Source organism: Actinia tenebrosa, unplaced genomic scaffold, assembly GCF_029948245.1.
Source record: "Actinia tenebrosa isolate PJP-AT-01 unplaced genomic scaffold, QUT_ActTen_1.0 PGA_scaffold6__47_contigs__length_16458017, whole genome shotgun sequence".
In the NCBI taxonomy this organism is placed as follows: domain Eukaryota; kingdom Metazoa; phylum Cnidaria; class Anthozoa; order Actiniaria; family Actiniidae; genus Actinia; species Actinia tenebrosa.
This window is the reverse complement of record NW_028292583.1, coordinates 10,390,806-10,418,674: the sequence shown is the minus strand read 5'-3', so window position 1 is coordinate 10,418,674 and position 27,869 is coordinate 10,390,806. Positions and strand designations below refer to the sequence as shown.

Here is a 27,869-nt window from a genome sequence, read left to right as displayed (position 1 = left end):
TCACGCTCTTTTCGAAGCAGATGTTTACTGAGCAAGCTTTCTTTGAAGCTCTTCTTTCGCTTCTTGATAGATCTTTTTGCGAGATTCCTCGGAAAGATCTTTTACGACTGTTTTTTTATTCCTTATGTCCGTCTTTAATTTCTCGTATTTGTCTTCTTCGGCCAGAATAAGCGAGAATTCTACGTCGTCTATCTTTCTGTCACGCAAAGCCTTTGAGACAAGATCGGTAATAGTATTTACTTTAGCCCTAGATAGAGCTATTGTCGTGTCATGCTTGGATATTTTCGTGGATAGCTTTTTCATAATGCCCGTAGCAACAGCCGAAATGATACCACAAGCTGCCCCAACGCCGGCCAAAGGAACTCCAACGATTATTCCCGGCCCAGTAAGCGAAGTAGCAACGCCAGAGCCCGTTAACACAACAGATATGGATCCTGAAGTTATCGCAATCTTATGTAGCGTACTCCGGGCTCTAACGTATTTCTTCCTAACTTTTTCATAGTGTTTTGCCTGCCCTTCCAAGTAAGCCAGGATTAAGTTTGCTTTATTCAGACGAAAGTTTTCGCCGTTTAGTTCGTTAGGTGTAGTATAGGGAACATCTGGGTACAACTTAGGTGCTGATGGTATAACATCCATTATATATACTAATGTACGACGCTTTTGGGAATGATATTGAGGAGCAGCCACATCACGACAACCGGGATTACTGGAACTGGAGGGCCTTTAGGAAGATGTTTCCGCATGCAGACCCTAGTAAGTTCGAAAGGAGGCCTGATGGGATTTACTATAACGGCTCTAGGATGTACAGCAATGAGGATTTGAAACCTACGCCTCAGCTGAAGCATCCTAAGCCTAAACCCGTGCAAGGTTGGTCAAAGGAATTATTGCTTGGTACCAGTACTTATCCGATACCCGCAGTTACGTTTAATGAACATCCAAGCTTGGACCTAACGTTGAACATGCGGATCTCTAACAACCATTCCTTTCCGTTAAAGGTGCGAGATATCTTCAAAAACGTGCCCATTATTCATACCACCGCAAAAGAAGCCCACGAATGGTTAAGTGGTCCTAACATGCGTCATTGGCCGCAGCAGCTGAACTTTGCGGTTTGGTGTGCCACTAGCGGCTGTGGTGTAAGTGCAAACTTAATGAAGAATTCAATATTTATGTTTCATTTTCACTTTACGGTTAGAAGAATACTGCATGAGATGGGCGTTACTGCATTACCAGGAGATGCCACGTTTTATCCAAGAGATAATAAATACAACGTTCCAGCCTATAACAGGCTTTGTAAGGAGTTTGGTGTTGTAGGGAAGGATTTCAGGTGTACCGCGGGTGCTAACAATGGTTTGGGGTACATTTGGGCTTATTGGGGGATTGGCGGGCATGTGCTAAGTGATAAGGAAGTCCATGCATTGAATTTACAATGGACCATGGCTTCCCACCCAGAAACCCATTATCATTTGAAGAATGAGTGGTGGTGGTTGGAGGGTCCAGTTAAGGATACCAAGCAAGTCCGCGATGGACCTTTGTTCAAAGACGAGGGTGGTAAGTATGCAGGGGCCAATCCACTGATTATTAAGATTACCAACGACGAGCAAACGAAGCAATACTTTAATTTCATACCCCCAGAAGGTAAAGGGTTAACCAAAGCCGGCCTTGCCCGTTTGAACCGCAGCATAGAAGCTTACGTGTATTCTATCCTTGGAGCCCAAGTAAACACCCGATCAAATATAATTGGAAATACGGGCGCCGCAGAAGAAACGCGAGCCGAAGCTTTGATTCTATTCGAAAGTTCAATCTTGGAGGGCGACATTAGCAAGGGCGTACAGCGTTACCAACTAGCCATACAAAATTCTAAGGCCCGACTGGACTATGCAGTAGCCCCGGGTTGTTGGTTAATGCCCAGTAATTTATCTATAAATACTGGTTCTGTAGTAGGATACAACAACAAACTTCAACGAGCTACTAAGGATATGAAGTTTGGGGTGAATGACGTGAACTCTGACACTCTTAGGAACATTCCTCACTTCGTAGAGAAGCCAAAAAAGTCACACGAAACGAAGCTACCCGTAGTTAAGAAACCATCAAAGAAGGTCCTGCCTGCGATACCTGAGGAATATGACCATAACTTACTAAAGGCCGGCTTAGCAGCTGCAAGCATTGGTCTGAGCTATTATATATGGCGATGAACAACCCCTACGTAGCTGGAGTAGATTGTGTCTATACGACTTACACAGGCGAGAAAAAATACAACCAGGCATCTTGGGTTGATGTCACGGGCATGTCCGTGAATTTGAATTACTCAGGAAAGAAGTTAATCCTTTGTAGTATTTGCATTGGCACGAGCAGTCACGCCAACGTAGGCTTTAGGTTCCTGGATGAGAATGGCGTACTGCAGCCTATGAGAAATAAGACAAACAACAGGGAGCCTGCGCATTTCTCCGTAGAGCCCAACCCAGCCAGCGCCGAGAATCTTTCCGTTTGGACTTTCCACATGGTCGCCGATTGCCATGGGCTAGTAAAGCTGCAGATAAGAGTAGACGATACGGGAAAGGTTACGGTAAATAGCATAGAAAATCAAAGGGATACTATCTATAACCACGCAACCATCAGCACTCTTACGGTGCTTAGTCTCTAGAAGCAAACTATGTTTGCTGAAATATATGAACCCACACGCGAAGGAAGATTGGTTTCTACATTTTTTGGAGGAGAAGGACTACTTAGAACAGCATTGGCATGACACCGGGCTGTGGGTGAAGGTTGGGGGACCTGGGATTGATCATGTGTACCATTAGCATTTCGACGGGGTATTCGTGTAATGTCGGGTTTAGGATTGTCGATGAGGATAACCACCCATTACTACCCTACAGAAAAAAAGATAATAATAGGAACCCAGCTCATTTCTCGTCGGAACCCCCTCCAAGAAGCGGAGAAGACTTAACGCCGGTAACTTTTCACATGATAGCCAATTGCCAATATGCGAAGTTACAAGTTCTTCCCAACGACGTTGCCTACCTTCGGATAAATGCCGCCCCGTCAAGAGATTCCCCGACGGATGCCACTTGGAATCATAAGCCCATTAGCACCATGAGCGTGCTGCCGCTAGTTCCGCATTATCAAGGCGGTGCGAATACTATCTTTACTTATCCCAAGTCGAGAACACCCCGGATGCCTGACGACGATAAGCCCCCAGTAACGTACCCAGATAAGATTAACCCTGAATCTTCTTCAGGAATACCACGCCGATAGCGACGACTAATATCCAAATGTTATTCCCCACAAACTTTAGCAGTTCTCCGCCGGCCCTAAGCGCCAAGGAAACAACCGAACCCAGCAGCCCAGGAAGACCGGCTGCCATCTTTTTTCCCAAGTCCGTTAGTCCATTGCCTAATTTCTTTACGCCCGCGCCCGTAGCCTTAAGCGTGGATAGGATGACTCCTACTACGGTACTAATAGCAACCGCAAATGCCAGCGGAATACCATACTTCAAAAGGGCTCTTTTTACCTTTTCCTTGGTGGTAAGCCCCAGCTCTTTTTCCAGGTTGTCCTTTTGCGCCTGTAATTCCGCGACTCTTTCCTGAAGGGTTTCTACTTCCTTTTGAGCTGCTTCCCTTTCTTCCTCGGGACGAGTTTGGTCTGCAACTACTTCTCGCTGCCGCTCTATTTGCCCCTCCAGGTCTTCGATGGCCTGATCTCTTTGCCGGATTTGCTCCTCCTTAGTATTGATTTCAGCCATTAACCGTCGCCGTTCCACTAAAGAGCCGGCTATGGTGGTTTGTAGGTTATCGGTATCGTCTTTAATTAGATCCAACTCCTGCAGGGCGAGGTTAAGAGCCCTTTGAGTTTGATTTCTTTCACGTCGAATTTGGGTTCTTTGGTCTACCAGCTCCCTTATTTCTTGGTCTTTGAATTCGACCTCCCTTCTATGTGCGTCGGCGAGTCGTTGGTTTTGCTTCATGTATTCCTCCTCCCTTTCTTCCAACGTTTCCCGCAGCGCTTCCGTTGAGGCGCCTGAGCTTTTGGCCTCCTCCAGGTCCCTTTGCGCTTTATCTCTTTCGCGCAGGGCTTTATCCAACTGGTTTCTCATTTCCATCATTCTTTCGTTACCGAACTTTTTTTCAGCATCGACAATTAGCTGAGTTTGCTTTGCGTATTCTTCCTCCCTTTCTTTTAACGTTTTTTGCAGTTCGATAGCGCGTTTTTCTAGCGCGACCCTTTCATTTAAGGTCTCCAGCCGCTCTAACATGCTTCTGGTGGCACGCTGAAAGCCCTTTAATCTTGAGACGTCACCCCTAACGTCACCATTCTCATCAAAGAGGGGTTGCGGTTTCGTCCAGCGGTCTTTGTCAGGAAACCTCAGGTCTTGGACGCTTATGAGGACTTTGTTTTCGCGTTCTGTGAGCCTTACGTCGTCAACGTCAAAGTGGGAATAGCGCTGCGTTAGCTCTTGCGTCGCCCACTCTATGGTTTCCCGTGCGGCTGCTTCCGGCTCGCCCATGTTTTGAAGCTCTATGTGCTCACGCGGAAACGTGTACTCGCGTGCTTTGGGATGTCTTAGGGCCTTTGCAATCCTATCCCTTAGGGAATCGTCGACTTGTTGGGTGGGAAGCAGCGGTTCTTCGTCACCGTCGTTGATATCAGCCTGACCTTCCTCAGTGGTGGGATCGAAGTCGGGGTCTGTTCCTTCTACTTCCATTATATATGATAAGCTCAAAGTTAAACCCCAACGTATTACCTAAGCAGGTTGGCGGACTGAAAGCAGAACGCACCTTTCACCGGGTCACCTTTACCCCCAGCAGCGCGAAACCAGGAGAGACGCTGTACGTAGGCGTGCCCCGCCTAACGGATAACCTAGTCTTAGTACCTGGTACCTTGGCTTTGAGGTTTGACCTAGCGGTGCAGTCAAGCCCCACAGATGAAAGGATTATCGTTAACAACGTGGGTCGCAACATCGTTTCTAAGATGCGCGTAAAGTTCGCCGGGGAATCCTTGCTGGACTTAAATAGGTACGATCTGTATACCACGTACAAAGACTTATGGTTGACAGCCTTTGACCGCGCGCAAAGGATAGAACAAGGAATTGGTAGTGTCATTCTGCGTAAGGTTCGCACACCTACGAAAACGCAACCTACTGACGGCAGCGGAGAAACCGCAGTGGCAGACGCAAAGCGAATAAAGACCGCCTATGGTAGCAAGTATGTCATACCGCTGGACTTTGAAGTAATCACGAATCACGGTGTCTATTACCCAAGACAGTTATCCGAGCTACAGTTTGAAGTAACTTTAGCAGATGCTAATAACATCATTGGTGGGCTAAGCACTGCACTTACCACAACAACCCCATACTCTATTACTAATCTAGAATTACAGTACGAGACCGTGTACAGCGAAGAGCTGGCCCGTAGCGCTGGCATGGAATACAGCTCCGGGAAGGCATTCTTATACGACCACGTAGTGATGTATAAGACGTTTAGCTTCTTGGATAAGACGGATGAGGTTATCAACCAAAGTATTAACCTCCCCCAAAGAAGTCTCACGGGGTTGATGTTGGTGTTTGCCAAACCCTACGAGGCCGGTAAGCGCGACAGCGAGGCCTTTCACAACCCTAACATTACTAACGTAGGGGTCAACATAAACGGCGTTCCAAACAAGGTCTACTCCCAGGGAATAAAGCCTGCAGACGTGTACAGGGAGGCAATGCGCAAGTTTGGTGACCAAATTAGCCCTGAGGAATTCTTTAAGGACAAATATGCGTTATGGATTGACATGCGCACCATTAACGACGAAGACCTACATGGCCAGGGTTTACGTCTAGTAAATACGCAGGATGGTATAACATTGGAGATCAAACGCACCAAGAATGCCTCCGCGGGCGACGGCGATAAGATAAACTGCTACGTCTTCGTCGTGTCTGACGCGCAACTGAGCGTAGAAATGAATCAGCTAAAGAGCGTTGCCTATTGATCCACTCGCTCATCCTTTTGATAAAAAAATATCGTTGGTATATAATGCTTCGCGTATTCGAAAACAACGAAACCAAACTGCAATGCATAGTGCAAGGCGAAACTTTGTACTTCAAAGCAAAGGAGGTGGCTTTGGCGTTGGGCTATGAGCGCCCTAGAGATGCAATTAGAGCACACGTATCTGAGAAATACCAGAAAAAATGGGTTGATCTACAAGGGGCTGCGAATCACCGCTCCTTTACTACGCAACCAAATGCCGTGTTTATATCCGAACCTGGTTTGTACGAACTGATATTTAGCTCCAAACTACCCAAAGCTGTGGAGTTTCGTGATTGGGTCTTTGAGGAAGTCCTACCCGCGCTAAGGAAAACGGGTAAATATGCAATAGAAAGGCGGTTTGGCGGCCCAAACGAGTTAGTATTCAAGATCGAAAATGAAGCCGACCTACACGCGAAGGTCGTCGACTACACACGTAGGTTTTACCCCGATTTCATCATAGCGCCGGGTCTTGGCGAACTTCAAGATTCAGACAGCAAGCGAATAACCTGCTGGCGAAAAGGCTACCAAGCCGGTCAACCCGACCTTTTAATCCTAAATGCGCATAAGAAATACCGCGGGTTGTGTATTGAGTTGAAAACCCCAAAAGGAAACGGCGTCTTATCCGCGAAGCAATCTAAGAAAATCTCACAGCTTGACGTAAATGGTTACCTAACGATGGTTAGCAACGATTACGACATTATCTGCCGTGCCCTGATGGATTACGCGGATGGCATTCGTATTCCCTGTAAGGGCTGTGTAAAGCGGTTTAAGTCCTACGCCACTTTGAAAACGCACCTAAAGATATTCCATAGGTATAATGAAGCTCAGCTTGACTCACTGGCGTGATCTTGTCCACGGTAAAGCATACGAAATAAAAAATTACGTCGTCTTCGAAGACATCGACCGTTTACGGTTAGTCCTCAAAGACTTAGAAGGCAAGGAATATTCCCTTTGGGCGCCGGATTGCGTGCGGTACGTAATTCAGGGCGAGGAATTCACCCACTTACGCAGCTATGGTAAGGTAAATGGCCGATGGAAGTTTGACATTGAAAGGAGAGTCACTCCATCTCCTCTTTGTAGTTAAGCGCGTCTGCTAAAGTCCGCTGCGCTTTAGGATCCGCAGAGCACCAATGCCCCACAAAGGATCCTTCGGAGAATACCCTGTCGCAATGAAGGCAGGTGTATTTTTTACGCGGTTTGGGTATCGGCGGCTTACAAGGGGCAATGCAGTCTGCAGGTAGTTCGCACGTAATACAGTCCATATATTGAAAGGGTAATTAGGGCGCCCCCAAAGAATGCCGTGAAGTAGGCTACCATATACTTAGGGGACTCTGCAAGGCCCCTTTAAAGGGGTCTTTATTTTTATTTATTATTATTCATTATCCTTAATAATAATAAATAAAAATAAGGATGGGATTTGAGACTCTTTGCGCAAACCCTACCTTACTATTAAAGGCCCCAAGAAATGCTATTTCAAAAGTGTCTCAGAATGTTAACAATAAGGTTAAATCTTTGTTAAGTATGTGTGGAAACTATTTCAAAGAGTGTCTCAGAATGTTAACAATAAGGTTAAATCTTTGTTAAGACACCTCGGAAACTATTTCAAAGAGTGTCTCAGAATGTTGACGTTTAGGTTAAATCTTTGTTAAGACAGTTGAAGATATGTTCCTCTTCTCTAACACAACCACAACGATCGCACTCCTGCCTCCAATACTCCCTTTTAGTCCACGGAACGCCTTGGGCGCGTTCAAAAGAGGGGAAAGTACGGACTATCTTCTTATGGTAATCTATGCGATTCCTTAAGTAATCCTCTTTATGCGGGCAGCGACACATCAAATCCGCACATTGGTAGCAATCCACGCCTTCCAAGTCATACGCCCCAAAGAGAAACCTATAATTCACTTCATGCGTTCTCCGGTGCGTCTGTAAACGTTGACGACTACTAAGTATCTTATTACAGAAACTACACTGTCTGGTTCGATTACAGACGCCCCTTTTCAGATGCTGCTGCATTTCGAAGGGGTTGTGGAATTCCTTATTCCCACAAATGCGCTTATCCTGATGTTGTTGCATCTTTTGAACGGTGCTGAATTCCTTACCGCAATCCTTACAAGCGCGGCTAAGGGGTTTCTTTGTACAAACGCCGCGACGAACGTGGTATTGAAGTCTTTGTTTGGTGCTGAACACCTTCTTACACAACAAGCAGTCCATATATACTTAACAATATCTTAGCCTCCATTTAACATCCTTAACAAAGATTTAACCTAAACGTCAACATTCTAAGACACTTTTTAAATAGTATATATACTTAACAAAGATTTAACCTTATTGTCAACATTCTGAAGCATTTTTTGGAATAGCTTATGGGCGACTTAACAAAGATTTAACCTTATCGTAAACATTCTAAGACACTTTTTAAATAGTTTCCAGGCATCCTTAACAAAGATTTAACCTTATTGTCAACATTCTAAGACACTTTTTAAATAGTTTCCAGGCATCCTTAACAAAGATTTAACCTTATTGTCAACATTCTAAGACACTTTTTAAATAGTTTCCAGGCATCCTTAACAAAGATTTAACCTTATTGTCAACATTCTAAGACACTTTTTAAATAGTTTCCAGGCATCCTTAACAAAGATTTAACCTTATTGTTAACATTCTACAGGGGATATCGCATGAAGTCCTTAACGGACTCCTTAGCCCACGTTGCCATCGTTATCAGCGCACCAAACCTCTCCGCGCGCTTCAGACCGCACATTTCATCGTACAATTCCTGCACGCGCTCTTTTAACCGATCGATCTCCTCCCTTTGCATTTCTATGGTGTCTCTTTTATCCTTTGCGTCGCCGGCAATCCTTCTTACTGCGTCCACTGGGTCCATCGTATATATAATGGATCCGAACCATATTCCTTGTAACGCTCTGATAGTAGGACCCACCGGCTGCGGAAAGACCCAGTTCGTGGCAGAGCAGCTATTAGGACCCTTTAGATACCGCTTCGACTACATAGTGCTGCTCTGCCCCACCTACGTGAATAACCGCACCTGGACGGGCATAGGAGTGAAAGATGACGACTTCTTTGTAGATATCTTAGACCCTAACGAGTTATCCAGCCATTTGAAGTTCTGGCATAAGCAATTCCCTAAAGATACACAGACACTCCTCATACTGGATGACATTGCCTGTGGGGACGACGTAAAAAAGCGCACCTCCGAGCTCGTTAAACTCGCCTTCAGCGGTAGACACGACAATATCAGCGTTTGGTTGCTTTCCCAGCAGCTTACCAGTGTCTCTAAACCCTTCAGGGAAAACATAGGTTCACTTGTCGTATTTTATACTCCGAGCCGGAGTGATCTGGAAACCATCTTAAGCGACTACGGCGGCGAGATATCCAAGGAACAGTTGCACGAATACATGCGGCACCTAAAAACGCACCAACATTCCAAGATGATCTTCTCTTTGAGGTTTCCCTACACGGTTGGAATCTATGATTCCTAATGTATATGGACATTGAGCAGCTCTTAGATGAAGTCCCCACGCAGTTAGATGAAAGTAACCTCAAGGAACAACTTAACATCCTTGTGTCTTCTGGGAAGTGTAAAGAAATGATAGGTAAGGAACTTACCCATGAGCAGGTTAATAAGCTGTCCGACGAGGAAGTTAAGAAGTTCCATAAGAGGTACGAGGCTGCCCTTGCAAGTAAAACCACGGACGCCGTAGCAGACTCCGCTATCCGACTTGCCACTAAATTGCTTGGACTTGCGCTGCCCATAGACGACGTGGAGCAACTGCGGAAGGACATAAGCGAGGACTACGTTATTGCTCAAGAACTTAAGATAACCTGCGGGTGGTTGTCTTTGAAGTGCGGTAAGTTAATGGCAGTCGCCTCTGCGGCACTTCACGTAGCTCAGCACGTCGACTTGAAGGAGGTACTAGGTTCCTTCGGAACATCTTGGAAGGACTTCAAGAAGGACAGAGAAGTCGAAAAGGTCTTCCAGGCGGCACTTGCTGAGGTACCTGATCAAGTCGCCTCAAGTACTTAGTCAAGTCGTTGTCAAGTCACCTCAGGTACTTAGTCAAGTCGTTGTCAAGTCACCTCAAGTACTTAGTCAAGTCATTGTCAAGTCGTCATCAAGTTACTTATCAAGTCCTTCAAGTCCTTAGATATAAATGAGTGAACCAGAGTCGAAGGCAGAGCAACCTCAGGAGGAGCAGAAGATTACCAAGGCTAAATCTCCAGGCAGAGTTGCCGCGGGGAAGAAGCTCGCGGAGATGAACAAGAAGAACAAAGCCAAAAAAGAAGAAAAGGTGGAGGACGAAAGCGAATCCTTTATTAATCCTGGGTACGTCATTGGCGCGATAGGAGTTGCTATAGCAGCAGGTAGCCTTTACTTACAATGGAAGGCAACGAAAAAGGTAGAACCACCAACATATCACGCGCCCGTGCACGCACCTGTGGAGCCGGCTGTTAGAAAAAGTAAGATCCCTGAAATGGAGTAATAACCTTCTCGCTTTGTAATATAATGTCAACCGCGTTATTGAAAACTGTTGAAGAGGCAGCCATTATTACTTCCATCGTTGCGGGTATTGGTTGGGTAGGTAAGAAAGTGCTCAAAGAAGACTTTACTGAAGACCCAAGCAAGAGCTTCGCTAATTTTGCTAAAATGACCGCTGCCGTAGGCGGGGCTATCATGGTAAAGGATTACCTACGGAAGGAAAAGTACATTCCTAATGTATAAATGGCTAGCGTGGTCGTAGGTGGAGTCATTGCAGCTTTAGCATTCACTGGAGCTAATTATGGTGGTCAATATTTGGATAGATTAGTTAGAGGTGATCGCAGCGGAGATTTAGCCGCCGAAAGAAAGAGACACGACTTAGCGCTGGAGAAATATCAGCGAGACGTGGCAGCTTGGAATGAAAAAAGACAAGCTTACAGGGATTGGTTGGACAAGAACTACCAAGACAAAATACAGGCGGATAAGAACTTCGAAAATACAGACTACGCCTTTAAACTTTATGCACAGGCACACCCCGCGGCATTAACGGGGTTAAGAAAGCCTCAGTTTAAGAATTACTATCAGCCTTCTAAGAAACAAAAAGATAGTGAGTTGGTCTTCGTAGGAGTCGCAGGGCTGGCAGGAGGCGTAGCTTTGGCGTATCTGCTCTAACGAAGGAAACTGTGTTTCCTGAAATATATGATCGTCTTTTTGGAAAGCGATAAAAATAACTTTACCACTTATCTGAATCCCCCCATTAAAGCCCATAAAGTTCGGTTGGTTAGTTGTTCTTTGTACAATTCTTGGTATAATTTAGTCAATGCCTTGGTCACTGAGCATAAAGGCGGCGGCAATTATCAAGGCGTATTGCTGCCCGATGGACATTACAAACCAATCACCCTTGCTAAGGAATTAGCAAAACACGGTTATACTCTCACCACGGGATTGCCGCACGAAATGACCCTCAAACATAATATGCCAAACTATTCAGTAACTTTTGGAAAGTCTGACCCATTGGGATCTTTATTATGTGCCTCGGGCAAGACAATTACCGACACAGCCGTACCTGTGAAATGGAAAGTCGCATCCTCTTACGAAGTCTATTGCGACTTGGTCAATAGTTACAACAATGGAGAAAAGTCTTCTCTTATGTCCAAGTTTCTACCCAAAGGTAATCCATTTGACTCAGAAGAATACACTCCCATTTCTTTGAGCTATGACTTGTCTAATTTGGTAGAAAGCATAAACATCACCATTAAGGTGGACGGAGAGACGGTGGATTTCGACGGACGCAAGATCAATCTTGTTTTGGAATTCATATAATGGGCCGCGTAGAGGACAAACTCAAAAGGATTTACTATGGGCCTGAAGGCTATTGGAAAGGAGCGTCGGCCATCAAGAAACTTGCGACCGCGGCCAGGGTATCAGATGAAACGGCTAAGAACTGGCTAAGAAAACAAACCCTCTGGCAGGTTTATCTTCCCGTGCCCAAGTACATTCCCAGGCCCAGCTTTACCGTAAATACCCCTAATGAAGTTCATCAGGCGGACTTGCTTTTCTTACCACATGACAAGGTGAGAAAAAAGACCTATAGGTACGCTTTGACCGTAGTTGATATCGCAAGCAGATACAAGGACGCCGAACCCATAACCAGCAAGGATTCTGGGGAAGTCGCAGAAGCCCTAGGTAGGATTTATAAGCGCGTTTTGAAATGGCCTAAGCTGCTGCAGGTGGATGCGGGGACGGAGTTCATGGGCGTGGTTACTAAGACCCTGAAAGACCACGACACTAAGATTAGGAGAGCCGAAGCTGAGTACCACAGGGGTCAGAGCATCGTTGAAAGATTCAATAAAACCCTGGCTGAGCGTCTCTTTGGATACCAGTATTGGAAAGAGCTGGAAGATCCCTCCAAACGCAACAGGGAATGGACTCAGAGGCTCCCCCAGGTCATCGTGGCTTTGAACAACGAGGTGGCCAGGGCTACGGGAATGAAACCCAAGGATGCCATAAAAAAGAAACACGTGGAACACAAGTCCTACGTCAGAAGTTCGAGGGCGGTCGGACTGAAGGAAAAAAAGCTCCCCCGCAACATAGTGGTCAGATACCTCTATCAGCCGGGGGAACTCGAAGGTGGCAGTAAGAGAGCAACGGATCCTAACTGGTCTTTGGAAACGTATGAGATTTCGAAGTCCGTCACCAAGGAAGGGCAACCCGTGTTGTATTACCTAGATGGCCCAAGTCGTGGATTTGTCAAGGAAGAGCTGCTCATAGCTCCCAAAGACTCAAAGTAGTGCTGCTCCACGCGCCCGATTACACTCTAGGCATGTCAACCTTACGTTGCCTCTGCAATGCCCGCGTTTATTATTTATGCGATCCACGGAGAACTGCTGATCGTCATTTGGGTCAAACCTCCATAGTAGAGGTATGTTACACTTGGCACACCGCGCCCCTTTCTTATAGACGTCGTCCACGCATAGGTCGAACGTCATATTTTTTTCTTCGTCGTGTCTTTTGTAGCGAAGGAGTTTCTTGGCGATATTCTCCTTAGCTACGTCTTCTGGGGTGCGGTCGTAACGCAATTGCGGACCCCAGGCTCTTTTTAACTGTTTGGCATACTCCACACGGCTTACGGCGGTGTAGATAAGGTTGCTCCAACACAGCCGCTGGTCTATGATCCATAAGGTTTCTTTTATGGTAAGCCCCTGCGCACTATGGACTGTCATGCAATAGCCCAAGCGCCAGTCTGGATGGGAGGTTATTTTTTCCACCTTTTCTATGGGTACCCAGGCTTTATCATGCGTTACTGCGTTCTGCAGTTGGATGTCGGTACCAGGTACCCAGACGTCTCTTTTTTGCATGCGGGTGTCGTGGGGTTTGTAAGAAACGGGCACCAAATGCGTAGGGAAGCGCTCTCGGTGTATATTGAGTAAGTCTTTCTGTATGCGAGACTGTGCCGCGCGCTTACTACTTAGCACCAGATCCTTAGGGTGCCAGGCGTATAGAAAGTCCTCGTATTTCTTCGCTCGTACGCGTTTGCGCAGTGTTTTGCATTGCTCGGCGTCACTGAGGCCCCTCAATTCCGCTTTCAGGTTTCTTATTTGATCCTTACTGCGGTAGTCGGTGTTAATTTCCTCCGCATGGTCTACGAAATCTTTCAGCCATTCGTGGGGCATCTCTCCGGCTATTGGAGGAGGCTGGCAGGGATCTCCGGCGAATATTACTTGACACTTTCCACGGAGGAATTCTACGAATTCTTTGAGGATTTCTAAAGGAACGGTGCAAATCTCATCCCAAAGTATCACCGGAGGTATGTCGTGGATGGCTTCTGGTACCCACTTTTGGCCATTCCAACGAAAGAAGCTGTGGTAGGTCTGCGCGTCGTGGCCCATTTCGCAGAGTTCTCTTTCCAAACGATGCGTTGGCGTTAGCACCTTTAAGGCCGGAAAGAGTTCTAACACACGCGTAGTCTTACCGCTGCCTCCCGTACCGTAAAGGTAAGAGAAGCGTTGGTAGGAAATGGGGTCCTTTACGGTTGGCATGGGCCTCATTGTGGGCATTACGACGCCCCAAGTATTTTCTCCGTGATATTCTACGCGTTCTCTCCAGGCTTTTATTTCTTCGTCTTTGACGCGCCATTGGCCACTTTCTGCTAATTCATCGTCGGTGTAGAATTCTTGCATCTTTTCTAAGACGTGCGGTTTCACGTATAGGGAATCCGTGGCTACGCGCGGGATGTCCTCTTTGTCGAACCGCAGCAGCATCGCGAGAAGGTTAATATGCGCATATGCTAACATACTCGCACGCAGGTGGTAATATTGCGGTCGATGGTCTTGGTAGTAACACAATGCATTCCATTTCTGTTCTTTCTGACCTTCTATGAAGTAGTCCCATTTCTCCACAGACACCATTGTTCCTTGTTCATGGGCGCGCTTAATAAGGAAGCTTAACTCTCCTTCGTCTGTTATCAGGCGTCGCTGCATATGTTTTTCTCCTTCTTTAGCGCCCTGTGTGAATTTACCTATAACAATTCGCGCCGTGGGGTTGTGCTCTGGGAGCCATTGTGTAAAGGCGCTATGACAAAGTATGGCTTCATGCGCCGCGTAGGTAAGCAGCTTACGCTCTTCGAAGAACTTTAACAGCGGTATGGGTATCCATTCCTTCTCCTGCAAGTGCTTTCCATACCACGCGTAGATTATTGGATGCAAGTTCTTTGCGAATTTCCAACTGGTCAATCTAACGAATCCTGTAGCTGGCGCATCGTACTTACCATCTAAAGCCACGCGGAAGAACTGGGAGTCCGGATGTCCGTAACGGTCGTAATATTCCTTACAATCGCCGAGGCCTTTGAAACTGGCAGGATAGCAATGTTTCATATCCAGCGACACGTATTCGTCTTCGTCGTACTCCATGTTCCATAGGCCTCCGTGGCCGTGTTCTACGCATGCTTTGGCTACGTCTTTGAACTCTGCCGGCGTGGGTTTCCAGCCGTTTCTTTTCTTGGCAGCCAGAAAGTCCAAACTACGGGAGCTAAGCACTTCGTCTGAGAAGTCTTCTCCTAAGGTCTCGCACGCGCTTTGGATGCGCTGGTGTTCAACTTCGGGGCGGTAAAGAGTACCGTCTTGCGTCATAAACTGACTTCCTTCTGAATCCATTAGCCAAACGGAGTTCTCGTGGATTAAATCTGCAAGTGGCGACTCCTTGTAGACCTTGGTTTCTTTTTTTCGTGGGAATCTAAGTTCTCGCCACGCATGCCCGTTGTGTTGGTAAATTACGATAGGCGCACCACGGCCGCCGTACTTATGCGTCCCGGAGTAAATGAAGCCGTCGGTAATATCTTTCACATGGATTCGCCTCTCCAGCGCCGTTTCTAACTTCTTGATGTTGTCTATCGACCCTCCGGTCCTATTAGTATCTTTTTCCCATTTCCTGATGGCTTCTCTTCTCTTTAAAGTCAGTTTACCGCCCCGAGAGGAGTCTTCAAAGAACTCTCTTACTAACTTCCCTACGCAGTTACCGGGATGTCGCATCGGTTTCAACTTCTTAACGTCTGGCGTCTTTATCTCGTACGCACCGTAAATGACTACGGTAACCGGGTAAGCAACCTCGTAGAACAGCATATCTATTCCTACCAATGCTCCCGGGCGTGTGTTTTCGTTTAAGACAAACAGGTCCTTCTTACCAGACGCCCTGATAGGATTGCGCCCCTTTTCTATCATCCACTCACCGTCTAAATACTTTATGAACGTTAGCTCCAACCGGTAGTTACCTTCGGGTATTAAGTTAATTATTCTTTCTGCTCTTTCTTCTGTCATCGTCTCGTCCGTATCTCCCTCCATAAATGTTGTGAAGGCAAAGTCAGCATCCAGGCGATCCAACACCTGAGTTCGCAGTCGGCGCACAGTTTTGTTACGAATGCTTTTGATGGTGTCCATCTATATCTAAGGAATATTTTAACCTCCGTTTGCGGTACCCAACACAGCAGCAGTAAGGACTTGTCGCGCGGCTTATTCCCGCTGCCGGCGCCTTCCTTAAACCGCCTGTAAAACCCGTAAATCTTTGACATCGACCGCGAGTCCCCCTTACTGCTGCTAAACTATTTATTTGACGCCACCTAAAATAGTAAGTACGCGCCAAACCGACTGTCATGCGAATCCGGGGGTTTACTTTTCTAGGAATGCGTGATGAGACAGTCTTCGTTTTCTCCCCCGATCTTCAAACTTCAAACCTTTGGCACGTGAATTTTCAATTTACTGTATGCCGGTGACGTTAACTAAAATCGTGAATAGCTTATCTAATAGATTTGTGTTGTTTATCTATTAGATATGTGCACATACATATGATATCGTCCAAAGTTCCACTAACCCCTATCTGGGGGTTTAGAAAAATATTAACATCAAAATATATTTCAATCCCTGAGCGAAGGGAAGTCTTCAGTTCTGATCAAGGGCGGATCCAGCCAAAATTTTAGGGGAGGGGGCTAATTGAGTTTCTTCCGTCAACACAACAGAAAACGAAAAAAGCATCTAATACTTCAGTTTTGTTTTGTTTTGCTTATTTTCTGCTGAAGGGGAGCTTCAACCCCCCTTGCCCCCCCCCCCCCGGATTCGCCCATGTTGACGCACTTGTAGACCAAGAGATGGGATTCAATATCTACCTTCTCTAGTCCAGTTATATTTATGTGGTTGAAATTAATAAAGAACTTTTAAATGAGGTGTTTATTTGTTTCACAATCGGTTATTAGTGAGGAAGTGAACGTCTTGCTTATCTGAACACACCGAACCCATACTGCGCATGCTCCACGAAATGCCAGAGACTCGAAACTAGAATTACAATTAGAGCTATGATTGGTTAGGATACTTCTCGCAATGATTGATGTAGAAAACGCGCTGCCTTCCACAAGAGCCCTCGTAATAAAGGACAACAATTGTCTTGAAAGTTGATAAAATGGCAGTGCATTTGTAAAGCAACAAAAATGTTTTTTTTTCTGCGAATAAAAAGAAGAAATCGTTGATTTAGGGAGCGTAAGTTTTAGCTACAATTCATATTCATATATCAATGTTAATGAATCGGATTTACGCTAGATGTCTAATTATCTATTTATTTATTTATTCCAAGCAAAATATTTTTAAAAAGGTAAAAAACCCAACACGGGGGGAAAAAACTAAGCGTTTCGTTGCAATTGAATATATATCTAACTCTTTTATAAATTTGAATAATAAATGACGTAAATCTATAATTACAGATGAAGAAAACCTCAACTGAAGTGTTAATGACCGTCGCACTCGACAGTCGTCTATGACGTATTATGTTTTGTTGCTCAAAACATTAACGCATGCGCAATGATAAATCAGAGGATCCCAGAAGTGATAGAATGTTGAGTAGAGTAAAATACAGCTATCAAGAAATTTCTTATTTTTAAATAAGATTAAAAAAGATTAAAATCTTTTGATATTCAGTTACGGTTCAAGTTATTATAATCTGAATAATCTAACTATAAAATGCTAATGCATTTGTTGACACAGTGATTCGACGATTTTTCGTGAAAATTCTCCCAAGTTGACAAAGTAGAGTGCAAGCACTAAAACCGTGAACATTAAATAGTACTATTTCATACAGAATCTTTTGTTTTCTAATGTTTAATTATCACTATTTAGTGCTAAAAATTAGTATTTGTTTCACGGATTTAGTGTGAGCACTCTAATGGAAATTGAGATGCGCATTTATTACAAATATTAAATTCATTGAGCTTTAAAATAAAACTCGGATTGAATTAACGAGCTGAAAAATCCACTCAATATTAAAAATGCTCTCAAGAAGCAAAATAATGGAAATTAATGTGCGACTTTATTACGGACGTTAAAATCGTGGAGCTTTAAAATACATTCTGCGGGATTTTCAATAAAGCAAGAAAGAGTCTTAAAATAAATGCAGAATAAATGTAACAAGAGAGAATCCTAAAACAACGCTATTGCAATAATAACAGCAGTGTACACTCAAAGAAAATCAAGGTCGGCTAACATCATGTAGCTACACGTGACCCAATATAAAATATCATGCATCCCACACGGAAAAGCCCGTAATAAATGCTTTTATGCAATGCGTCCTAATTCCCAAGGGATTTGAATTTTTTATGTTTTCTACGTTCGCAATTATTTGTGTTGGCTCGCGCAAAAAAGATATTACATATAAAGATGGTACATCCCACATGGATAGATAGCCTGGCATTATGTAGGTAGTTGCATTGTTCCGATTCGGGGAGGTTGGATGGGGATGAGGACGATCCTATGTGGGTTTTCCACTTCACTTTTCAAAGGATTCAATTTTGAGATCCTTCCTTGCTGGATATCCACATTTACCAAGGATCTGATGGAGATGTTGGCTCGATGCACGGCGTCTCTACATGGGTCTTCCATGATGTCTCCCTCTACAGAGAGTGCGACAAAGGGCAAAATATAAATACTTGAAAGGAGACAAATGTTGGAAAAGAGTAGTTTTGTACAAAAATTGTACATCCCATATGGGCAGTTGTGACTAAAAGATAGAGAAGAGAGGCATTTGCATGGGGAGGAGGAGGAGGTAGATGGAGGACGAAATTATGAAACGAAACTTTGACTTCTAAAAATAGACCTTCTATGAAAAACACTTAGTATATATCCAAGATTCTTAATTAGTCTCTTAAAGGGTCGGATCAAATGTACCCCCTTTGAAAGAATAAAAAATAAAAAATGTTTTGGTGTAAAAAAAAAATAAATAAATAAAGAATTGAAAATAAAAATGAGAAAATAAATATTAAAAATCAATAACTCAAAAATTGTTAGGGTTAGGGTTAGTGTTTTGGGTGTTAGGGTTAGGGTTAGTGTTTTGAGTGTTAGGGTTAGGGTTAACATTAACCCTAACCCTAACGATCTTTACGCTAACCCTAACCCTAACCCTAACGCTCAAAACACTAACCCTAACCCTAACACAATTTTTGAGTTAACTAGGGTTACCCTAACATTATCATTTTTTTTTTTTTATATATTTTCATTTTTTATATTTTTATTTTAACAAAACATTTTTTATTGTTCATTCTTCAAAGGGGGTACCTTTGATCCGACCCTTTAAGAGACTAATTAAGAATCTTGGATATATACTAAGTGTTTTTCATAGAAGGTCTATTTTTAGAAGTCAAAGTTTCGTTTCATAATTTTGTCCTCCATCTAACCCCTCCTCCTCCGCATGCAAATGCCTCTCTTCTCTATCTTTTAGTCACAACTGCCCATATGGGATGTACAATTTTTGTACAAAACTACTCTTTTCCAACATTTGTCTCCTTTCAAGCATCTATATTTTTTCCTTTACCGTACTCTCTGTAGAGGGAGAGATCATGGATAGACCCATGTAGATACGTCGTGCATCGAGCCAACATCTCCATCAGATCCTTGGTAAATGTGGATATCCAGCAAGGAAGGATCTCAAAATTGAATCCTTTGAAAAGTGAAGTGGAAAACCCACATAGGATCGTCCTCATCCCCATCCAACCTCCCCGAATCGGAACAATGCAACTACCTACATAATACCAGGCTATCTATCCATGTGGGATGTACAAGATGTACTTGTATTTGTACAAGATACGCTTCTTGCGCGCTCGAGTACAAACTGTAAACGGTAGGTATTACACAGAAAAAAAATCAAATACACCTTATTTCCCATGGGAATTAAAGCGCAGGATATAACAAAACCTATTACAGGCTTTTCAATGTGGGATGCGGAATATTTTGTTTTGTGCTTTTTGTCAGCGAGCATTTCCAATATCAACTCTTTTTTGCGTGGGGAAAGAGGAAAAGGGTTGGAAAATTCCTGGAGAGGGTCGCGAATCAATATTTTGCGCAACAGAAGGCCCATATTTGTGTTATAATCTTCCAGCTTCTTCAATATTGTTCTTAAAAGAACTTGCAGATTTCTTAGAACCGTTGAAAAACCTTTCTGTGTCGCTCCCACGTTGGTAGTAATAATATTTGACACTTGGTTTATTTGGTTTATTTTCAACATCGAGATCTTACGAAAGTAAGCCTTCATTTAAAATTATACTTCTCGCTTCTGACTTTTTGTTTTCGTTTTTTTTTGTTGTTGTTGTTGTTTTTTTTTTGATAAAATTTCACATCATAAAATTGTCACGTGCAAATGCTCGTCAAATAAGAGCATATTTCATCATTGCAATCAACGCAATGAAATCATATAGAACGCCCCATTCCTATAAAAAAATTTGAGCAGAAAAATTGAAACCAGCTTTGACAAAAGAAAAAATGGAATTCTTTTTGGAATCCCGACTATTTCCTTTCATACCTGATATCATTCTTCAAATTTTTTACTGCGACTTATTTGGAAGTCGAGGTCATAAAAGTCGATAAGTTGAGCTATGTGGGATCTTTTCTACAGGGTTATGAGCATGCGCAAACATTTTAAGTGTAAATCTTTCTCTACGCATACGCATATACAATCTTTTTATAGACGTCGACATGCGCTTCTAAAATTAACGAACAACGAAGTGTCTAAAAAATGTACAATCTTTTTGTGACTTTGAATGCGCATCAATGAAAGTCTATAAAAAGATCGTACATTTTTTTAGCACTTCGTTGGTTGTTTTAAGCGCATGTGGTAATATTTATCTAAAGAAACGCTGCCCATGACACTTTGCTAAGTAAGTCCAATTGAAGGTCATAAAATAGAGTACAGGATTTGGTGTCGTCACTGTAAGCGCATACACTTATTTCAATAAAGTTAGTCACCTGAAAAGCTACAAAGCTGAGACCGTCAAGGGTTATGGGTAGATACATTTTAGATGTTTCAACCACTTGATAACTGTTGATAGACTTGAGATCTTCTACTAGTTACAAGTTAACCTCCTCTGAGCATCCTCAACTGCTGCAGTATGTGTCAAAAGCTTTACTTGTTGGACGTAAAACATTTCCACATGATTCTCAGCGATCACAGTTTTCTAGGTTTTTGGTGACTAACTTTATTGAAATAAGTACATATTATACAAAACAACAGAACAAGCTCAGACATTTCAACTCCATTTGAATTTTATTTTCAAAGATGAAAAAAAAGGATGATTATATATAGAGGATATTACATGGGCGCGCGGAGATACGAAATTTATCTTCGAGTGTTGAAAAGATCTCTCACAAGTGAGCGCAGCGAACGAGTGAGAGATTTTCAACACGAGAAGATAAATTTCGTATCTCCAAGCGCCCATGTAATATTCTGTTTATTATATAATTATCAATGAAAGTATGTTTTGGCTTTTTCAGGCAATTCTTTTCGTGTATTTTCGAATAGCCATCGCAATGGTGTTATTTTCACACGTGAAAATAACATGTTATTTTCACGTGTGAACATATCAATTTTTCGAAATAGAGAAAAATAGATATTTCATTGGTAATTATATAATAAATAGGCATATTCTTTTGGTATTTTGTGGCTGTAAACGAGGAATCGAAATCCCTTCAAGAGATCGACGTAGCACGATCACGGTCACCGCCATATGTAGTGGTCCCGGTTAGGTCATGATAAAGTTGTGGTCATAATGTTGTCACGAAGTCGAACACAGACCCGTCGCAGTCGCAGTCGCAGTCGCAGTCGCAGTCGCAGTCGCAGTCGCAGTCGCAGTCGCAGTTGCAGTCGCAGTCGCAGTCGCAGTCGCAGTCGCAGTCGCAGTCGCAGTCGCAGTCGCAGTCGCAGTCCCGTCACAATAATGGTCCAATCCTATCAAGGTCACAGTCCCGTCACAGTAACGGTCCATTCCAGACACGGTCACAGTAACGGTCCAATCCCGACACGGTCACAGTCCCGTCACGGTAACGGTCCATTCCTGACACGGTCACAGTCCTGTCACAGTAACTGTCCATTCTTGTCACGGTCACAGTCCCGTCACAGTAACGGTCCAACCCTGTCACGGTCACAGTCCCATCACAGTAACTGTCCAATCCTGTCACGGTCACAGTCCCATCACAGTAACTGTCAAATCCTGACACGGTCACAGTCCCGTCACGGTAACGGTCTCCTTCAGTCATGAATTAAGTCAATACCAATGGAATGTTGTCGGGTGCTGGACAGAAAGCAAAGCAAAGCAAAGCACGCTACATTGAATTATCTTCAGTAACAGAAATGATTAATAAATAGCCAATCACGACTGCCATTTCTATGGCAACCATTGTTACGAGACATGTAGATGATGGTTTTGATGGTAACTAAGATGACAGAACTTCTGAATCCCCATTGAAAAAAATAAAAACAGCCAGTTTGTGTGGCTAGTAAAATTGGAAGTGTGCTAATGAGTATCACTGATAGTTAATCGCCACTAGTCTTGTTTGTTTCCATCATAGTCATTCCAGCCCCATCACTAAAACCATCATCATAACCACCACTTGAACAGCAGCAACACTTAATGATCCAGCCTATCACGAACAGAATTCCAAGTCCACCAATCACGCTGAAGGCAGATATTAGCACGATGGTCCTGACGTTAACTGTGGAAAGAAAAGATTGATTCAATCAGGACTGGGTCGTACTCTTCTCACCTAAACATAGAATGACTGATATTCTTCCTGGGTGCACTCATGTCATCCCTCCCCTTGGTCATACTTCACCCTCCCTCCCATCCCAGAGGCCATACATTGATTCCTAGTGGCATCCCTCCTCCGTGGCACACTGATATCATCCCTTCCCTTGGTCATACCCCCCCCCCCCCCCCTCTACCCCATCCCAGAGGCCATATTTTCATTCCAAAACCTCCGTTGCACCACAAGACACCCCCTGGATACGTAACTGTTATCATTCAGAATTCCATTACTTACATGTTTCGTAGGACAGCTGAAACCCCGGATTTCTTAAGTTACGCTTATATTGAGTTACGTTACATTAAGTACAGTATGGCGTTATCATTCAGTATTCCATTACTTACATGTTTCGTAGGACAGCTAAAACCTCGGATTTCTTAAATTACGCTTATATTGAGTTACGTTACATTTAGTACAGTATGGCTTAACCATTCGGTATTGCATTACTCACACGTTGTTTCGTAGGACAGCTGAAACCCCGGATTTCTTAAGTTACGCTTATATTGAGTTACGTTACATTTAGTACAGTATGGCTTAACCATTCGGTATTGCATTACTCACACGTTGTTTCGTAGGACAGCTGAAACCCCGGATTTCTTACGTTACGCTTATATTGAGTTACGTTACATTTAGTACAGTATGGCGTTACCATTCAGTATTGCATTACTTACATATGTTTCGTAGGACAGCTGAAACCCCGGATTTCTTAAGTTACGCTTATATTGAGTTACGTTACATTTAGTACAGTATGGCGTTACCATTCAGTATTGCATTACTCACATGTTGTTTCGTAGGACAGCTTAAACCCGGGATATCTCCCCGTGCCATTAGAAACAAACTGCACCCATATAGCATCCTCACTCGACGTCAAAGTATCCGGCTTTGTGTTGCCACAGAACTTCCCCAACGAGTCACTAAAACTGTATCCCCCATCTCGTATGATGACGTAATCATCGTTACATCCAGGGCTCGGCTCGATGTCCATGAAGTCGAACTTGATTCTGAATCGTTCACTGCTTGAGGTGCTGATAACCCAGGTACATTTGACGTTGTTTTCATATTTTAGAGGATACTCGTAACTGGCTAGGGATCCTGGGGATGTCTCCAGTTTACGGGTTTGGACTTCATCGCTGCAGGATATTGATAGTGGTACTGGAGGGGAGGGGGGAGGGAAATAGGTGGTAAGGATTAGTTGCCATGGTAACAGATTATTGACATATATTTTGTCATAGTTAATAGGAATAAAGTGCCACCCTCAACGGATAAATCACTACCCTCTGCAAAAATTCTGTTTTCTTTACTTCAAGCCCCTACCATCGGTAAGAGTTCTTGGTCGCTTCCATCCTTTAGTATTTCAAGCTCCTTCCCGAAGCATCCCTCTCTACATCAATGTACCACCCTCCCCTTCCACTAGACTACAGCTGTACCTCTTTTGATCTTTCCTTCAACTAATCAATTCCCATCTACTCTCCTTCCTCACCCCTAACGCTTGGGTATTATTTCAGTATTTACTCTCCATTATAAACTGACTTACATTGAGTGATGGTTTCATATTGCGCCGTAAATCCTTGGTTGGTAAATCTTAGGGAACCTGATTTGAAGTGCACCAACAAACTGGACCCAGAGGAGAAGACCACAACACGATTACTACTCGTATCACACAAGGTACGGAGGATTTTACTGGAGTTGTCTGCTCCATCACGTATCTCGATGGACGAACTAAAGCAAGACTTGAGAAAAATCTCCTGGAAGCTGAGGCGAATTTTGTTTCCCGTCGGAACCGTTATAACCCAGGAACACTTCATGTTGGGCGGGTAATACTTGGGGTAGCGAGGGGTAAAGATGGTGCCGCTGGGGGAGGACATGGGGATCAGGTTGTCAACGAACTGTCTAGTGCAGTTACCAAACGAAGCTGAAAAATACAAGAACGAATGGAATGAGAACAAATACTAGAAATACTAAAAATCATAGTCTATAAAGTGAGAGACGTCATTAAGTCGGTATGAAGCCATATATGCACTATGACGTCACTAATGACGTCATACATGGTGCATTGGTGACGCTTTTATGTTCACACGAGTTTAGTGGATATAGACTGTCACTAATGACGTCACGCATGATGGTAGACGTCAACCTAAATACAACGTCATTCTGAGGTTGTTTCATTTGTGTTCAGTATTAAATGAATGTGATATTTTATGAGTGTACTATGACGTCATCAATAACGTCATACTTTATATAACACAGTCCTTATGACCTTATATAAGGCTTATATGACCTTATGACGTCATACTTTATACAACACAGTCCTTAAGTCCTTATGACGTGAATTTTTGTGTTTGTTTAGTAAATGGATTTACCTTTACCCTTCTGTTGTTAGTTTCAATGCGTTGGCTTCTGTTTAAGGCATATTATGACGTCATATACATACACTATTGCGTCATAGTTCATCAATATTACTTACGATCAGGTTCAGCTGTATAGCTTGCTTCAAATCCCGGGTACCTCCCTGTGGCGTCGCTCCAAAACTCTACTGTCACCTTGTTATAAGTTGATTTGTAGGACAGCGGAGTGTTTTTCTTTCCGCAAAGTTTGGCCATCACGGTAGAGCCGATCTCCTCGTCGCTAATCAACCGTAGGGCATCCTTCTCACAGGATGGATCTGGCTCAAGGTCGAGCGAGGTGACAGTGATCTTCACGATGTGCTGAAACGGGGCAGTGATGTACCACCTACAGTAAGCGTCGTTCCCATACCGGAGAGGGAAGCCCTGACTTGCTAACTTTCCACTCATTCCCTTCAGTTCTTTTTTGGATCTACCTGCGCACGCGTAGGGTTTAGGAACAGCCATTCTCGCTACGTACGTGGCATGAAAGCCTTTTGATGGATCTTTACCAATCAATTCAACTAACAGATGATTACTCGATGAATAAATCGATGGACTATTATAACTAGATTGGTATTGACATAGTTTTTTTATCAGGGGACTCGACTTGGTTGCGCCATCATAGATTCGAATATATTCTTTGTCGCAATTAGGATCAAGGTTAGTGTCGATGCGTAGCTCGATGACTTGACCGCCGGTGACTGTGATGTTCCACATACAATTCATGTTGTCAGGGTGACGGTTGGGGTAATTCATGCCGTGGAATGTAGCCGCTTCTCCCTGTAGGTTTATAGTACCTGGTTGGTTTGCGTCACAGCTTCCTGTTGTTACTGTAGATAAAATAGAATCAATTTTAATGACTGAATTAGTTGAGCCCTTTCCTGCAACTCCTAGAGTTTTCCCTCGTAAAGCAACCTTCCACACCACACCGCACCTTTCTACACCCTCCTTCACTTTGCCTCACCCTCCTTCACCTTGCCGCAACCCTCCTTCGCCTTGCCGCACCTTCCTGCACCTTACCACACCCTGCTGCACCTTACTGCATCGTCTTGCACCTTACTGCATCGTCTTGCACCTTACCACACCTTCCTGCATCTTACCACACCCTCCTGCATCTCACAATAACTATGACATGCCATAATCTAGACACATTTTCATCTTAATTCTATATGTATAGTACTTTAAATGATTTACTTACCTAAGGGCGTGGTTTCATACTCCGCTTCAAAACCTATTGGTCTCACTCCAGTTTTAATCTCCTCTGTTTGTTTATACTCGACATCAATTCTCCTGCCATCAGACACCAATGTCTCTGAAATCGAGTTCCTTAATCCGAAGGATCGAATCTCGTAGACATCCACCCCTGTTCTTACTCGAAGATCAACCACATACGAGTAGAGTGGTCCTATCCTGAATTTCACATTGATTGTTTCCAGATCAAGTTTAACAACATGTCCAATCGGAGCTCTGAGCCTAAAGATGCAGGTGATGGGGACTGGTGGTACCACTGAAGGGAATCCTGGACTAGATATTTTACCGTTAGACGCAGATGGCGTAATGCGACTGTTAACATCTGCTGAGTTACTGGGAGAACAGGTTGCTCCTGGGAAAGAATAGAAAATGGAATCGAGTTGTTTTATTTTATCCTTTTACGTTAAGTATGATATTGTTTTTTTTGGTGAAGATAAATTGATTGAATGATTAAACGAGCAATGCAAATAAATGGATGAATGGATGGATGGATGGATGGATGGATGGGTGGGTGGGTGGGTGGGTGGATGGATGGATGGATGGATGGGTGGATGCATGGATGGATGGTAAGAATCAAAATAGAGCAAGGTAAGAATCAAACTCCCTAAACGACAGCTACAAACCCCCTAATTAGATAATATTGATTGTCTCAGCCAAAGAAGCTGGAAGCCTCTTTTTATGTTTCCCTTTTAGCCGATCACGAATCTACGGTCATTGTTTAAATTGACAGTTCAAATCCCCCACCCCAGCCAAAATATTGGACCTGTACAGGACCCTAATGTAAAACACACTTGCGACTTAGGCATTCCTGTATAAAGATTGATTATTATTATCATTGGATCCTCCCCTGAGACAGTCTATCTTAAGTTGCTGATGTGGAAGAAGGCAGTACCAGTATATGGACAGTAAATGGAAAAAGTATTGAAGAAAAAATCTATGTATTATTCACCAGCATCAACAGCAGAGTAATAAGCCAGGAAGCCAGTGAACTGAGAAGACAACAATTCTGGTCCACTTTTGAACTTGACAAACAAGTTTCTTCCATATGAATAGATAGGATCAGTTGGCTTGTAAGTATACAATGATAACGATTTAATAAGATCCTCTTGTTTATCATCCTCTCCGTCATACACCATTATAGGATGAAGATAATGGACACGGGTGTCTTTAAACTGCAGCTTTACAATCTTTCCAGCTGGTGCCTCAATTTTCCAACCACATGACGCATTATATGGATACCTTTCGTCGTAGTAGGGGCTTGAGAAGTTCGCAATAGTTGAAGAGGAAGCAAGGTTGTATACTGCATTATTGGTACAAACTAAAAAAATTGATAAATTTAACAATTAAGCATTTCCAAGCTAGTAAATGGATAATGGAATGGGGAATAATGGGAATAAGAAAAAATGGGAATGAGGAATAATGGGAATGAGAAGTAATGGGAAGTAATGGGAATGGGAAATAATGAAAGTGGGAAATATAGGAATTGGAAATAACTGGAATGGGAAATAATGTAGGTAGGAAATAATGAAAGTGGGAACTGATGGGAATGATATTGGAAATGATGGTATAGGACATTATTTTATAAGTGGTTTCAATGAGATCCAATTGGAATTTGAAACTTGAATTTTTGCAG

The 27,869-nt window shown here is 43.5% G+C and overlaps 1 protein-coding gene across 1 annotated transcript in view; it reads right to left on the bottom strand.

Annotated features, from left to right (window-relative positions):
* Positions 1-21,780: 21,780 nt before the first annotated feature.
* LOC116288957 (cubilin) overlaps positions 21,781-27,869 on the bottom strand; it is a 31,073-nt gene continuing 24,984 nt past the window's right edge. The window contains exons 13-18 of the mRNA XM_089039374.1: positions 27,186-27,554; positions 26,184-26,588; positions 25,066-25,815; positions 24,136-24,513; positions 23,382-23,753; positions 21,781-22,511 (exon numbers count right to left, since the gene is read on the bottom strand). Of these exons, the coding sequence (XP_088895500.1) occupies positions 22,333-22,511; positions 23,382-23,753; positions 24,136-24,513; positions 25,066-25,815; positions 26,184-26,588; positions 27,186-27,554 (2,453 nt within the window). The 3' untranslated portion in view covers positions 21,781-22,332. The remainder of the gene's footprint in view (positions 22,512-23,381; positions 23,754-24,135; positions 24,514-25,065; positions 25,816-26,183; positions 26,589-27,185; positions 27,555-27,869) is intronic.